We start from the raw sequence: 14,627 nt of genomic DNA on the forward strand, positions 1-14,627 counted from the left end.
AATGTATGTACACAGTACCCTTTACTCATTAACCCTAACACTCCTCAATCCTTCACCTGTTGGAGGACTGAGGAGTGTTAGGGTTAAGTACTCTTCAGGTTTTACTGTACATGTACATGTACGGTAAGCCAGATACGGAATCAGTGCTTTACAACATTTGAAGTACATGTACATGTAAAGTCCCACTTACTCCATACAATAAGATGCATTCCTAATGAGCAAAAGCACTACTTTTGTACATTCAACTGAAAAATGACAATTCAGTTCACTGCACTACAGTGCAGATGTACATGTAGGGTATAGGGTACATGTTCCGTACTGTACATGTACAGTACTTGTTTCTGTGGTTGTGGGGCCCAAGTTTTGCATGGTAAACACTTTGGGGATCACAACTGTTTTGGGGAGACACACTTACATGTACACATGTAAGTGTGTCTCAGTTGTGGAGACATGCACTTGTCAAAATATCATATTTGTGAGGGCCAAAACACATTGTGGGGGCAACAGAAAGTCCCCATAACTCTGACCAATTGTAATTGGCCTAACAATAGAAAACTCCCCCCTAATGTGGTGAGGGCCAACCCGTAAAAAATACCAACCGTTCTGTGTCGGGAAGGCTTCGGCTGCCACTACCCCGGTGCTTTTGTCCTGCAGCGGTATGTCCACGTCTCCCTTGATGGAGTCGCCCACCGTGAAGCACACCCGGTAGCGGTGGCTGCACTGCAGGAAGCCCAGGTTGACGTCAATCATGCCGTCAGCCTCCCGCGAGACATGGATCTCTGGGTCGTGGACGTCCTCCGGGAAGTGGACGCGGGAGCTGCCTCGAGGCCTCGTGATGCGGGGCTTATCTGAGGACAATACATGTAAGAAGAAAATAAACTAGGGATGCATTCTAAAGACTCTTGCATCTTTGAGGACAAAGATAAATGTACAAAACTCCCGACACGTCTGTGATATCTTGATTCAACTGACTCGGGCTGGGACTTCATATACCATTGTCCGCTCTGTCTAGAAGAGCACCCTCACCGACAAAGAAAGGAAAAGCTGGAGGGGTCCATTTCAACCAGGTGCAACACGCACTGTACCGTGCATTCCAACAGAAATCAAACGTAAGTGCTAAGCACGGCCTGTGCCAAGCATACACAAACCAGTGCATGTACACACCGTGTCCACACCGAAAAGACATCGTTGATTTGTAAAAAATATTTCATCTCTAATTCATTCAGAATTCTACTATACATGGACGCCTCAGACATGAATGCAGTACATGTTCCTCAGGCGAACACTGTACATGTACATACATTAAACTACCGTACAGTGTATGTACCAGTAGTTTGTATGGCATAAGTACATCTATATGCACAGTCCTGCTTAGAGTTCGTCACTTCGTAAGTGTGCTGTTTCAATAAAACATGGCTGCTTTTATAAAAATCGATACTTTCCAGCAGTCTATTTGTCTTTCCTACAAGCAACCCTGGCCTGCAGATGGTTCTGTTCCTTTCATAAGGCATCAAGCACAATGGTGCAAGGATGGTCTCCATCGGCCTATTTCTCTTTCTTTGTGTGCTCATCACACATCCATCTGGCAATTAGCTCGGGCTAGAAGATGACTAGTCTTGTTATAATGTCCAGCACACGACTGTACAATGACTGCATACTGCACATGTACATGTACGTTTATGTGTACCTGTACATGTTAACGTACGTGTATGTAAACGTAATGCTGAGTTCAACTACTCTCAGGTAAAGGTCATGCTCAGGTGTTTACTGCAAATGCAGAACATGAAGGCCTGTAAACTTGCAAAAACATGAACGAGTACATGCTGGAGTACCGTACATTATGATGTACCTGGTATGTACATGTACGTCAAAGAAAATGCACTATACGGTACATGTAGGTGCCTGTACATACCAATAAGATCATGTGCATTACAGTACGCTGGCCGGTCATGGCATGCTCTACGGATTCACATGTACTCATAATGCAGACATGGTGAAGGTACTGCACATTACATATATACACGTAGTCCTCCATTTTTCTTGCAATGTAATTGAATTTCCTCTGTCTGGCAGAACACCTCCTTAGACGAGCCGTACACTCACCAAACTAGGAAATGCTGCAGTTGCATTGTGCACAAACAGACAAGTTTGCATTCCATTACCTTTGCGAAGCATGCTGCCAAATATTGCAGGCCTGTACCATGTATCCCTGCACCTTGTTCACTGTTTGAAGGCTTGTCAGGTAAACTGATTTTCTAATTTTCTATTAGACTAGCATTGCCGTTACTGGCCTGCATAGACACATACGTACCAGTTCATGTACATGTCCATGCAACAGTGCATACATGTGTGCAATAATGCTGTCTGATGCAGACAAGAACTTTCTTGTCACAACCATGCTGATCTGTACGGTGCACACACACACAGCAGCAGCGGCAGTGCCTCAATCGTCAGTCATGCTCCTTTTAATACATGACTGACCTTTCAGAATTGTCATAAAAGTTACAATAAAACCTTTTCAGGCATGAACGGAATTGGCTTTCATGGGTACCTGACTGCATACCAGTATTTCCAGCATGTGTGCGTGGGGGAAGTGGGAAGGAAGGATTTTGTTTGGTTACGGTAGATTACTTCCTGTGCCAAGGAGAGTAACAAATGGAAAGTTCTGATTGGAGGAGAAAGGCAAATCAAAAGTTTGAGGCAACTCTTACCCCGCGAGCCTTCTCCCCCAAAATGGTAATTAATATTTCAATTATTCAAAGACAGTGTAATGCATTTTTTGAGTAGATTTTTGTGTTATACTGGTGCGAGTGAATCTTTTTTCTTTACAAAGATCCATGTCTCCAAAATCCTGTTGGCTGATTGCACTGTATTGGCTAGACTAATCCGGTTTCTCCTGTAAGTTTACACTGGTAAATACTCAATCTGTAGAACTTCTAAAGAAGAAAAGAGCTGACGAACGTTGGAAACAGGTGACATTTTAAATGATCAATACGGGTGATAGCGTGCCTCCAAGAGTTTGCAACACTTTGGCCAATCACAATATGTGAAATCCGTCAACCCTTTCCAAACGTGCCTTGGGTCAACAGGTTTCACACACTGTGACTGGCCAACGTGTTGCAAACTCTTCGAGGTGCACCTTTGTGAAACGCTCCCATCATTCTGAAAATAAATGCATCATCTTCATTATGGGAAGACCTCAACGATGAAAACCATCAGTAGTATAAACCAGATGTCCAAGCAATAGAAAGTGAAGTACATGTACTGGAGAGTACCACAGTGACTACGCCACGTGCACAATTATGTGTGTAAAAGGCATTAGCGCAAGAACCAGCGCGTAAACCAACACGGGTGCGTATTCCATTTATTTGTACTACACTTTTTGATTCAAAACGACGTCACGCTTCGGTACTCTCTACCAGATGGGATTCACACACTACTAACAAAAAACCGAAATTAAACCTCTACATGTATAAAAATCCATCATCGAAAGCCTGAAACATGGACAAAAAAATCATGACAAATCACGCCTGTGAGTGTTGCTTTAAAGCATATAAAATACACGTACACGTACATCAATTGAATATCAGTTACTCAGCTACATGTACATACTCTTCATGTAAAGCCCGGCAATTCTTGGGCGCTTAATTAGTATTGCTGGGGACGACCGATGGCCATGAGAGCTGTTTACATCAGCCGCTCCACAGTGCTGTCAGTGTCACTGAATAAGAGACTAATTGAGTTTGGATTGGACGATTGGTCCTCCACTCAATAGCAAATAGGCCATTATCAAATAAATGGAGGAGAGGACATGCTGAATTGCTGCCCAAATTGGGACTTAATAAATGATTATTCAACATGGTTTAGCAGTTTGTCTACAGGTTGATGTACAGTGTATGTTAGCTACTGATGGTGTGTTAGGATCTTCAAGCATGTCACAGTTTTAGATCTTTGAATCAGCATGCATAAGAAACGTACATGTCTGACCCGTAAGTATCTAAGGCTCTCCAAGTGGACTGATAGCACTGCTGGTACAAATGGACTTAGAAACAGAAATTTCCTTGGGAAATTTCTACTAATGTGCAGGTTTGACAGTGGAGACAGCATTTCATTTAAATTCGTAGTGCATTTGTCATGGATGAAAAGCAGACACCCTCCACGGTACATGTACATGTAGTTACACCATACCGGTACATGTTCTATGCCCAACGCCCAACCTTCAAACATTGTACTGGTACTGTACATGTACAGACCTGTACAAGTGCATGGAATTCTGAATACATGTACACTGTACACCTGCGTACGAATGTGTCGGTTTCTGTTTCTGAACTACCGGCAATTATTGAACAATGACATCCAATGTGTCAAAAGCTATGATGATGACGCATGTGCACTATTGATGTTACAGCCATCTGTGCGGACTTGATCTAGGGTCTATAATGAAGACTACCAGACTGCCTAGTGCCACCTGTCGCTCACGTCACGTTAATGGAGATCTCAAACACATGTATGGTTGTCTCACGGAGGTGGCATGAAAGTACAGTTAGCTTATTTACTGAGTTCAGGAAAATTTACATCTACCCCTCAAGTGTACTGTCACGCAGGTGCATACATGTAAATGCAGTGCTATTGTAATTTTAAAGAATTTTCCATTGCTTTTTAACTAGCATTGATCAATAAAAAGGCTCTAAAAAAATCAACTCATGTGAACAGATTGGCTGCCAAAATAGGGAGTTAATCTGACTGCCTCCCCTCCTCCCCGAGGAAAAATGGCCTAGGTAAATAGAATATTTGAAAGAAGGCATGCATGCAGACAGAGAGGAGAAGAAAAGAAAAATTCCTAAACATAACACTCCCCTCTAATCACATTGCTGTGCATGCAGATGGCTTCACATCGCTGCATAGTACATTGCCCCATGGTAAACAATTACAGCTATACTGGACAGTATGCAAGAGCGCACAGTTCTGGAGAGGACACAATTCCATGTAATTCAATTGCATCCTTTCACTGCGACTGGAGGAGTCCATCTCAGACACAGATTCCCAGCACATGCACAAAGTTTATAAATATATACACATGGGTGAACATAAAACTGGAGAACCTGAGACGCCGCTGTGTTGGAGTGGGCACCACACTCGTGCGAATGTTATACATATACACATTCTGGTGCACAGTTTGGCAAGTTGTGACACTCTCACTCCAAGAAGCAATCAGTGGGTGCATGCTGCCTGTGCACCAGCATTGTACATGTACATGTACATGTATGTACCACAGCAGACATGGCTTCTATGGTATTCTACCAGTACACGTACATGTACTTCTAGTCTACAACGCCAAGACTGATGAGGGACCATTAGTAATAATGCTCGGGTACATAGTAACCACATTGAGGGGGATGTACCGTATCTTTTGTTCAGAAAATCATCCCGATAACATTTTGGACCCCAACGTACTCTGCATGTACCAGCACGTGAGTACCAACCCTATTGCCATTTTGTGCAGTTACTGTACATGTACATGTACATGTACCAGCACAAATGCATGTATTTTAGAAATCATTCACGTACATGTATGGAACCCATGTAGCGGTATAGTGTACGTATTCATGAACATTTTGATTTGAAATGCACATTGCTTATGGCATGTCCGATAAAATAACCATGCCAAGTGGTTATTTAAATTAACTGGCAAATTTCCTCAAGACACATTCATGCACAAATCCCACACATGTACCGTTTCTAATGGTCCCTGCTGTTAATGTGAACAACATGAGTACAGTACATACTTGTTGCTGCAGACATGACCCAGACAGGCAGAATGAACACAAGTAATGTGGAGGTACGGTATCCGTAGTTGTATTCACGTCTTTGAACAATGAAGCACTAAATATTATGTACAGGCAGGTACCACTAAGTACATATAAATGGTTGTGTTTTCTTCTTTAATATGTAAAACGCGGTTCTTTATAGCTGCTGATACACCGGCTACGAAATTCTGAATGTATAACTAACCAGTGGGATTGCAGACGCACCTGTCCATATGCAATGCTGCACTGCACGTAATCAATTAACAGATCCAGCCGACAGGTCAAGTGGTTGGAAGTATTCTCTAATCTCAAACCGGGTGTGATAACTGAGTTATCAACCAAACTTTGCCCGCTAAAAACCAGGAGTGGATTTTTGATTTTTTGTGTGGTCCAAACGAATGTTGGATCTGACCTTTGAAATGTTTATTTTAAAGGGAACTGCTGAATGGTGCACTGCTTGGACAAATGCATTTAGAAGTAAACTAACGACTAAAATACTCGTCTCATCATTAAGCCAAATAGGAAAACATAAAGGAGTCAGTTTCAGAACACCTCCTGTAACTTGCACTTTTGACATATTAAATTTCAGCCGTGGATAGATAAGGGGAGCACTCAAACTTAAACAGAGAATGAACACTGAGTTTATGTACCGGTTTAAGGCTTGGAAAAAATCAATATGGCCCAACGAAGATGGTAAAGCGATGAAACTGACTGTTCTGAGATTACAGAATAATGGGAAGTTCACTACACAGAGGGATTAATTGAAGAAAATAAAATACAAACTTGCACTGCACAAGACTTTTCATAGATTTTGACAGCTGAAAAGGTACTAATATGGCATCTTTTTTTTTAAATAAAAAAACAAACACTGATTAATCCTAGAAGAGCAGGACATTTTTAGACCATCTTAACAGCAGAAAATATGGAAAACTATAACCTGGGAAAAAATACCGCTGGGTCTGGTCTAGGGTATTGTCTACATCCAGCATGAGTGGATACCAGGGAAGGTGATGTTGGAGTAAAACAATATGCAATATGAACTATCAGGCAGGTTTGAAGTCCGGGCCATCAAACTGTACAGTGCACATGCACGGTACTGGTACCTACTATATTCTAATTTGATTTGTTGCCCTGGGCTATAACACAATGGAGACATCCTTCTATTAAATTTTACTTTTCTGAAGTCCCTTGATTCGTTATTCCTGCATTGCAATCTGGAAATTTTGTCACATACATCCCTCCATTACATTCTTGATTGATTTGTGGTCATTCTTTGCATTTAGCCTTGCAGGCTGCCTTTGTAAAACACTTCGTGGGGTCAGGGTTCAACTGGAAAACCTCTGGGGAAAAATTACAAGCATGTACTGTGTACTGAATAACATTCTCGAAGTTGTTGTTCTGGATTGGTAAGGGTTCCTAATGTACATGTACACCAAGAGTCTCTTCTGCTGTTTCCATCTACCACACACTCCGGTGCGGTGGGCAGGATCGTAATTGCGACTGCACTTTTGCCGGACCCACTCCACAGGCCGTGGCTGACATCAACACGACGCTAACGAGCCACATGATGAGCTGCCGGATATATAGGGGAAAAAAATTCACTGAATTACTGACGTACCAACAGTTCCAAGGATAACAGGATGCCAGTCAGGGCTTACCTTCTCTGCTTCAGGAGAGAGCATTGAAAAAAAGAATTGTGCAGGGGCAATTTGGAGACTGATCTTCAAACCAAAAGTCGTGCTCGGGTTCACAGGCAAACAAATTACTTCCAGAGCTGAGCATTAACAGAGGTATGAAATGAAAACAATGGATGCTGTTCAACTGAGAATGATTAATAGCGAAGACTTTATACAGGGTTTTATTTGTTGGCTGGAATATCATACACATCACTGACTGAGATTTCCGGTTGCTTCTCCTGACTGGCGAATACTTGATCACTTGTACAAACATTTGCCAGATACAATGTTGATGAAACTATCCTAATTTTAAGCAATATGCAAAAGTATTATTATGCCATGTTTATAAAAGATGCAGGTACTACAGAATGTGCACAAAAGTATACAACGTCCTGTACATGCGTGCATGTATGGAATAATTTCCCAAATGAGATGGTGAGACCTCATCAGGGTGACATTAGATGCATGTTGTACTATAGAAGATTTTATTAATTTGTTAAAACATGTATAATTCATTGTTTGCATATTGCCATGAATATTCTGTTGCGCTGTTTTGTGTTGGCCGAATAAGTAATAATAAATCACATTCATTTGAGTCCTATGGTGTATTTGATTAAGTGAGCCGGTTTTTTTTGGGGGGGGTAATTTTTGTCCACCTTTCCTATTTGATTTCTGTTCAGCGTTCAGTGGTTATTTTATCTGGCTCCTGGATTTGAAATGGGCATCACGAGTAATGAATGTTTTTCAGTTGAAGAAGAAAACAGGAAAAAGAACTTAGCCTTCTGAACAGAATGAGTGCCAGCACCTGTGGGTTTTTTCAGCAATGTTACTTCTGCCAGTCCAAGTGCATGTACACCTATGTATACATACACGCCATTATATTAACGTCAGGGCAAAACCAGGTATGAAATGCACTGATGATGTACATGTACAATGGTTTGCAATTGCGCTTCTCGGCACTCATCGCTGCTGAAATACAAAGCCGACTTTTCGAGTGCAGGAAACAGGGTTATCAACAAACAAGTGAAAGCATCTTGACAGAATGCTGAAGAGGAAGAGGAGATTCTGCACAAGGTGTTTGTCGACTCCATCCATCTCCCAAGTCCCACATATACTGAATATCCACCCCTGCTCGCTGCAGCCAAGGGATGAGGCAAGGTCCCAGCGGACCCACGGCCAATAACGGCCTGGCACCAATCTCAATCCAATCAGTCAAGATTGCAAAAAGCTGGCTCCGGTTACAAAGACCGCTCAATCTCCCCGGCTAAGGTGGCCAGCAAATTGTCAAGATATTTCCTGCCAGCGAGGTACGGTACACGTACCCAAAACGAGTACAGAGAGGTGGCCCCTGCCCTTGGTGTTTTGTGACCAGCAATCCCTGGCCCATGCGCATCATTGTAATTTGTGAGATGTGGTTACACGGGATATAAAGCATCTTGGGAAAAAAAAAAGAAGTGACGTTTAAATACCATCAATGGATATTGTCACAAGTAGGGCCCCCCCCCAAAAGTCCCACAAGGGTGCACTTTCCGGGTGGATGTTGGACCCAAAATGACTTCTGATCTGCAGATGTTGTCACTTCTTTACTGTCCTTTTCCATGCTTTTGGGCTTGTGCTGAACTGTCATGTACATGTGCATGTATGCTGTACCAGAGGACAGACCACGGAGGGAACAAAGGATGTCTCCCTGTCCTCAGAAGTCAGTCTATTGTCCTCAGTGGCATGTAAGTGTACAGGGTAGACTGCATGAGAAATAGGGGAATGTTACCAAAACCATGTTAATAATAAGAGGACTATTGATACTGCATTCAGCTTCTGACAAGGAAATTTTAGGTTCCAATCCTTTGTTCTCCAATTTTCACTCCTGATAATATAAGGTTTCTGTTACACGTACATGTAATCTGTAAAGTCCAAAGGACCTGCTATTGATGAGGTTTGACTACACCCTCTCTAGTACCAAATTACCAAATCGAATCAAGCAAAACTGTATGTGTACATGTACTGGATGTTGAAATGTACTTGTGCATTTGATCCCCCTCAAGTGGGCAAAACAGGACCTGTAACCCAAACTCAAGTTTGCATCAGTTTTCAGAGCAATTTAAAAACCACGGCAAAACAACAGTGCCCTCACCGTACACCTACGTGTACCTGGCAGCACCGAGCAATAACAGCGTGGCCTCAGGCTCTGTTCAACTCATGTACGCATATGTACCATACATGCATGCACAAGAAGTCCATGAAACATTAACTCCCAGCTGCAGCGTGTCCGACTTGAAATAATATTTGTCGGTAATCCACACGAAAGAGAATCTTACTATCAGTCTCCTCTTCTGACCAGGGAAAAAAGAGAGAGAGAAAAAGGAGAAACACGATCTTCCAGAGCTGCCTTCACGAAGCCAGTGAAACTCCCAAGGACCCTTAGGTTCTTAAATCAACAAGATGTCAGACGCTGCGAATCTTATACTTGCAGACGAGAAGGGACATGTTTTTCTCTTTGATCTTTTTTTTTTCTAAAGTTTCCTGTCCATTCCCCTCTTGTTCTTTTCCCGAAGCAACAGATTCAAGGAAATTTTTAAATGTTAAGTCTGCTTGAATTGGCCTTGTTTTAGGCCAACCTAGCGCAGGATGAAATCCTATAGCTGCTGTGTGGAATGCATTACAGAAAATACTGCCCATGGCGATTCAGGGTATTCAAGAAGAAAATTAAGGGGGGGAGTTGAATCAATGCCAACAGATTACGGAAATTGCATAGATGAGATCAATACATTTGTTTCTCTGTGATTAATGTGCACAAAGTTTTAGATCTTTGTTAGTGGGAGGGGGAGGAGGGAGGGATAAACATTGGTGAGAAGTGCTTCAAAAGTCTCCAAATGCCGAATTGTTCTCTCCAAGAACTCAAGATCAAGCTTTAAGAAAAAAAGTGATGCCGGCAGTTTACAGTGTTCGACGGTGGGGATGACAGAAGGATCCGACAATCCTTAATGTGAGATACCATCCCAAACAAACAAGCATAATACCGGTTGGGTATATGAAATTGCACTCCCGTTAACAGCATACATCTACATGTATGTGTACATGAACTGGTACATCATGTGTACTTCATGAAACAATGAGAATGCGAGCATGCCTGGAAAGATTCACTGTACATTTACGGCACAAACAGTGAACACGTACAGTATACATGTATTTTCTAGTACACACGTAGTATGCAGTACATGTACATCCGTACACAGAGTAGGATGCTACACAAATAATTCTGACAGCCTACATGTAGCTATTCCAAACTTTATGAATAATCATGAAGTTCAGTGGTCTGAACACACAAGTACAGGAACCATATACTAAACCTTGCAGGGGTTCAATAGTTCTTAAGTGAAATATGGTTTGTTAATCACACAACATCTGGAATACCAGTCCAGCGGTTCATCATGAATCTTCGGAGCACTGAACCCTCAGATCTCCGGACTATCAATCCTTGACTAATGTCTAAAGTGGGAATGAGAGACCAAAGTCTGTCACTGTTTCAAGGCAATTTAGGTACATGTAGATCCAGAGAGATATCAAGAAAAAAAAATCTGAGGTGTTTGGGTTTGAACAGCAAAAGCGAGGCCACTCTTAAACTACGTCACCTCTTTTAAAAAAAGATAATCAAATGGTTGAAATGCTGGACACTGATCAACACGGTTATTAATCTTTGAGGAATTTTTGAAGAAACAACAAGTTAGCCTGTGAGGCTCACCAGACAACTACTGGTACATGTACATATACCTGTACAGTGTACATGTACAAGGGAACAGGCTCACGCATCTACTGAAAACGGTTTCCACAGCGGCGCCATCTCAATCAAGGGTCTAATCACCCGTCATATTTGCACAGTTGATGTCACGAGCACACTGCTCAGATTGGGAGGGGAGGCAGAAGGATTTCCAATTAAATTACTGTACCAATTTACTAGAGACACTAAAACCCATCCATCATGGGTTCATTTTTCTTCCTAAACTGGATCACATCATGGTCCCTGGAGTGTATTAACAAGGCAATGCAAATCAACAAGAAAATTGGCTGCACAATTTAATAGGTTGAATTCGGACACGAATGCTTTGTTTGGCGAGGGAAGGGGAGAAGGCTATTTGAAAGCAGGGAATTAAGACAATGAGACATCCACTTAATGGAATGGGGGTTTGTTAAATCATGTTGAGCAGTACAAAGTGTGCCCAATCTGTGAAATGAGCATATTTGAGGGAAGAGTTATATTTGAGGGCAGAAGACCTGACAACTTAGAGGCCCGCCACACAGGTACATGTACATTGGAAAATTGCAGTTCCTGCAACATCGAACAAAAACCAATACCTGCACATGTAATTGGGAAATATCAGACAAAATGTGCTTTCTCAATAAATATCAAAAGCCATTAACTCCTTAAACGACTGTCTAAAGGATAAATGTTCAATTCAATGTGCCAATGTTCATGACATAGAGGGGTAAGTACAGGTATATATGTACATCTGAATACATCACACTGCAAATGTAAGCAACCAATACCTACATGTATGAAACTGATCTGAAACAAACTGTTTCCAACATGAATACCTTAATGTTTTCCCTGGTAAATTCATTTTTCTTCATGATTTGTTGCAGAAAGAGTTCCATACTTGTACATGTATACGGACAACCCTAATTTTCCTTTCATATAACCAACTTATTATATAACTGCCATCAGAAAGTGATAACATCTTAAAATGAGGTTTTTTAGCAAGCTCTCGGACAAGCACTGAGCATACAGTGCTTATCAATATACGCTGAGTAAGGGCAAAACCTGTTATATATAATTAAGATCTCCCCAACGCAAAAATACATCTTGAAAATAGTTCGCGGTACCCGCTGCTTCATTTGACTCGGACCGGCCAGCCGACCCCGGCAAGCTCGGTGGTCGAGTGGTTAAGACATCTGCACTAGTAAACAGGAGGTCGTGGGTTCGAGTCCCACCCGAGTAAGCTTATGAGGTTTTTTTTCGCAAGCTCTCGGACAAGCACTGAGCGTACAGTGCTTATCAATATACGTTGGGTAAGGGCAAAACCTGTTATATATAATTAACATCTTAAAAAGTGAAATTTACTGGTACATGTAGGTAGGAAAATTCCCAAGCATTTACATGTACTTGGTGCACACTTAGGTTTTTTCGAACAAGTTTCGTACGTTTGTGTACAGGGGCATCAAGTGTTCTCTGTATACGGAACTCTTTCCTTTGTTGCTGGAGGTTTTTTTTAATGGGAGTTCATTGTAAAACGGCCAAGAACCTTCCAGTTGGTAACACACAAAGTTGTGCATGGTCCACTGCTGTATTAACAGCAACAGCAAAAATATAAAAGAATTAATCACTGTGGGCTCTGTTGGTTTAGTCCAGAAATTCTGGACCAGTACTGTGTTTGTAAACCATAGTGGATATTTGACACATTTGCTCCATTTTACTCATCCACCAGTACTGTGTTTGTAAACCATAGTGGATATTTGACACATTTGCTCCATTCTACTCATCCACCAGTACTGTGTTTGTAAACCATAGTGGATATTTGACACATTTGCTCCATTTTACTCATCCACCAGTACTGTGTTTGTAAACCATATTGGATATTTGACACATTTGCTCCATTCTACTCATCCACCAGTACTGTGTTTGTAAACCATAGTGGATATTTGACACATTTGCTCCATTCTACTCATCCACCAGTACTGTGTTTGTAAACCATAGTGGATATTTGACACATTTGCTCCATTCTACTCATCCACCAGTACTGTGTTTGTAAACCATAGTGGATATTTGACACATTTTGCTCCATTCTACTCATCCACCAGTACTGTGTTTGTAAACCATAGTGGATATTTGACACATTTGCTCCATTCTATTCATCCACCAGTACTGTGTTTGTAAACCATAGTGGATATTTGACACATTTGCTCCATTCTACTCATCCACCAGTACTGTGTTTGTAAACCATAGTGGATATTTGACACATTTGTTCCATTCTACTCATCCACCAGTACTGTGTTTGTAAACCATAGTGGATATTTGACACATTTGTTCCATTCTACTCATCCACCAGTACTGTGTTTGTAAACCATAGTGGATATTTGACACATTTTGCTCCATTCTACTCATCCACCAGTACTGTGTTTGTAAACCATAGTGGATATTTGACACATTTGCTCCATTCTATTCATCCACCAGTACTGTGTTTGTAAACCATAGTGGATATTTGACACATTTGCTCCATTCTACTCATCCACCAGTACTGTGTTTGTAAACCATAGTGGATATTTGACACATTTGTTCCATTCTACTCATCCACCAGTACTGTGTTTGTAAACCATAGTGGATATTTGACACATTTGTTCCATTCTACTCATCCACCAGTACTGTGTTTGTAAACCATAGTGGATATTTGACACATTTGTTCCATTCTACTCATCCACCAGTACTGTGTTTGTAAACCATAGTGGATATTTGACACATTTGCTCCATTCTACTCATCCACCAGTACTGTGTTTGTAAACCATAGTGGATATTTGACACATTTGTTCCATTCTACTCATCCACCAGTACTGTGTTTGTAAACCATAGTGGATATTTTACGCATTTGCTCCATTCTACTCATCCACATACTGCATGAATAAGTGCTGCCTGTAATTCCATATAGGCGCTACTAATTTTTCCCTACAGTAACCTATCAGCCATCTGAAAGCAATAACATGACCTGAAAAGTCAAATCTTTGACCAAAAATAGAACTCAATTTAAAACCTGACATTGCATACACATGTACATGAAAATGCACTTTGTTTGCTTTTACAAGTTGGAAGTCAGTACCACACAAGCAAAACACGTGAATCTGTGAACACTTGGCACTTGATCTATTGAGCATTTAAGCTACTGATGTGGCACAATCATCACCATAACTTAACCGTAACTTAACATAACTTAACTGCTCCGTCGTGCCCATGCAGGAACAAGCAATGGCGTGTACATGTAATTACAAACCAATGCTGTGTCCCTTTCGTGAGGACTCATTGTGAGCACGCACAGGTTGTTGCATATTTGCGACGGGCTGTGCTTACCACCCACAACCAATTTCTGTTGCATTGGAATGT

At 41.5% G+C, this 14,627-nt stretch overlaps 1 protein-coding gene across 5 annotated transcripts in view; it reads right to left on the reverse strand.

Annotated features, from left to right (window-relative positions):
- LOC110983110 (adipose-secreted signaling protein-like) overlaps positions 1 to 14,627 on the reverse strand; it is a 50,348-nt gene that overhangs the window by 34,456 nt on the left and 1,265 nt on the right. For 2 of the 5 annotated variants that reach the window (XM_087144636.1, XM_022242070.2), the window contains exon 2: positions 600 to 848. In XM_087144636.1, the coding sequence (XP_087000762.1) occupies positions 600 to 848 (249 nt within the window). The other 3 variants (XM_087144637.1, XM_087144638.1, XM_087144640.1) reach the window with 3 other exon arrangements.

This window comes from Acanthaster planci, linkage group LG13 (genome assembly GCF_054643075.1).
Source record: "Acanthaster planci isolate LZ-2023a linkage group LG13, COTS_SCS, whole genome shotgun sequence".
NCBI classification, from domain to species: domain Eukaryota; kingdom Metazoa; phylum Echinodermata; class Asteroidea; order Valvatida; family Acanthasteridae; genus Acanthaster; species Acanthaster planci.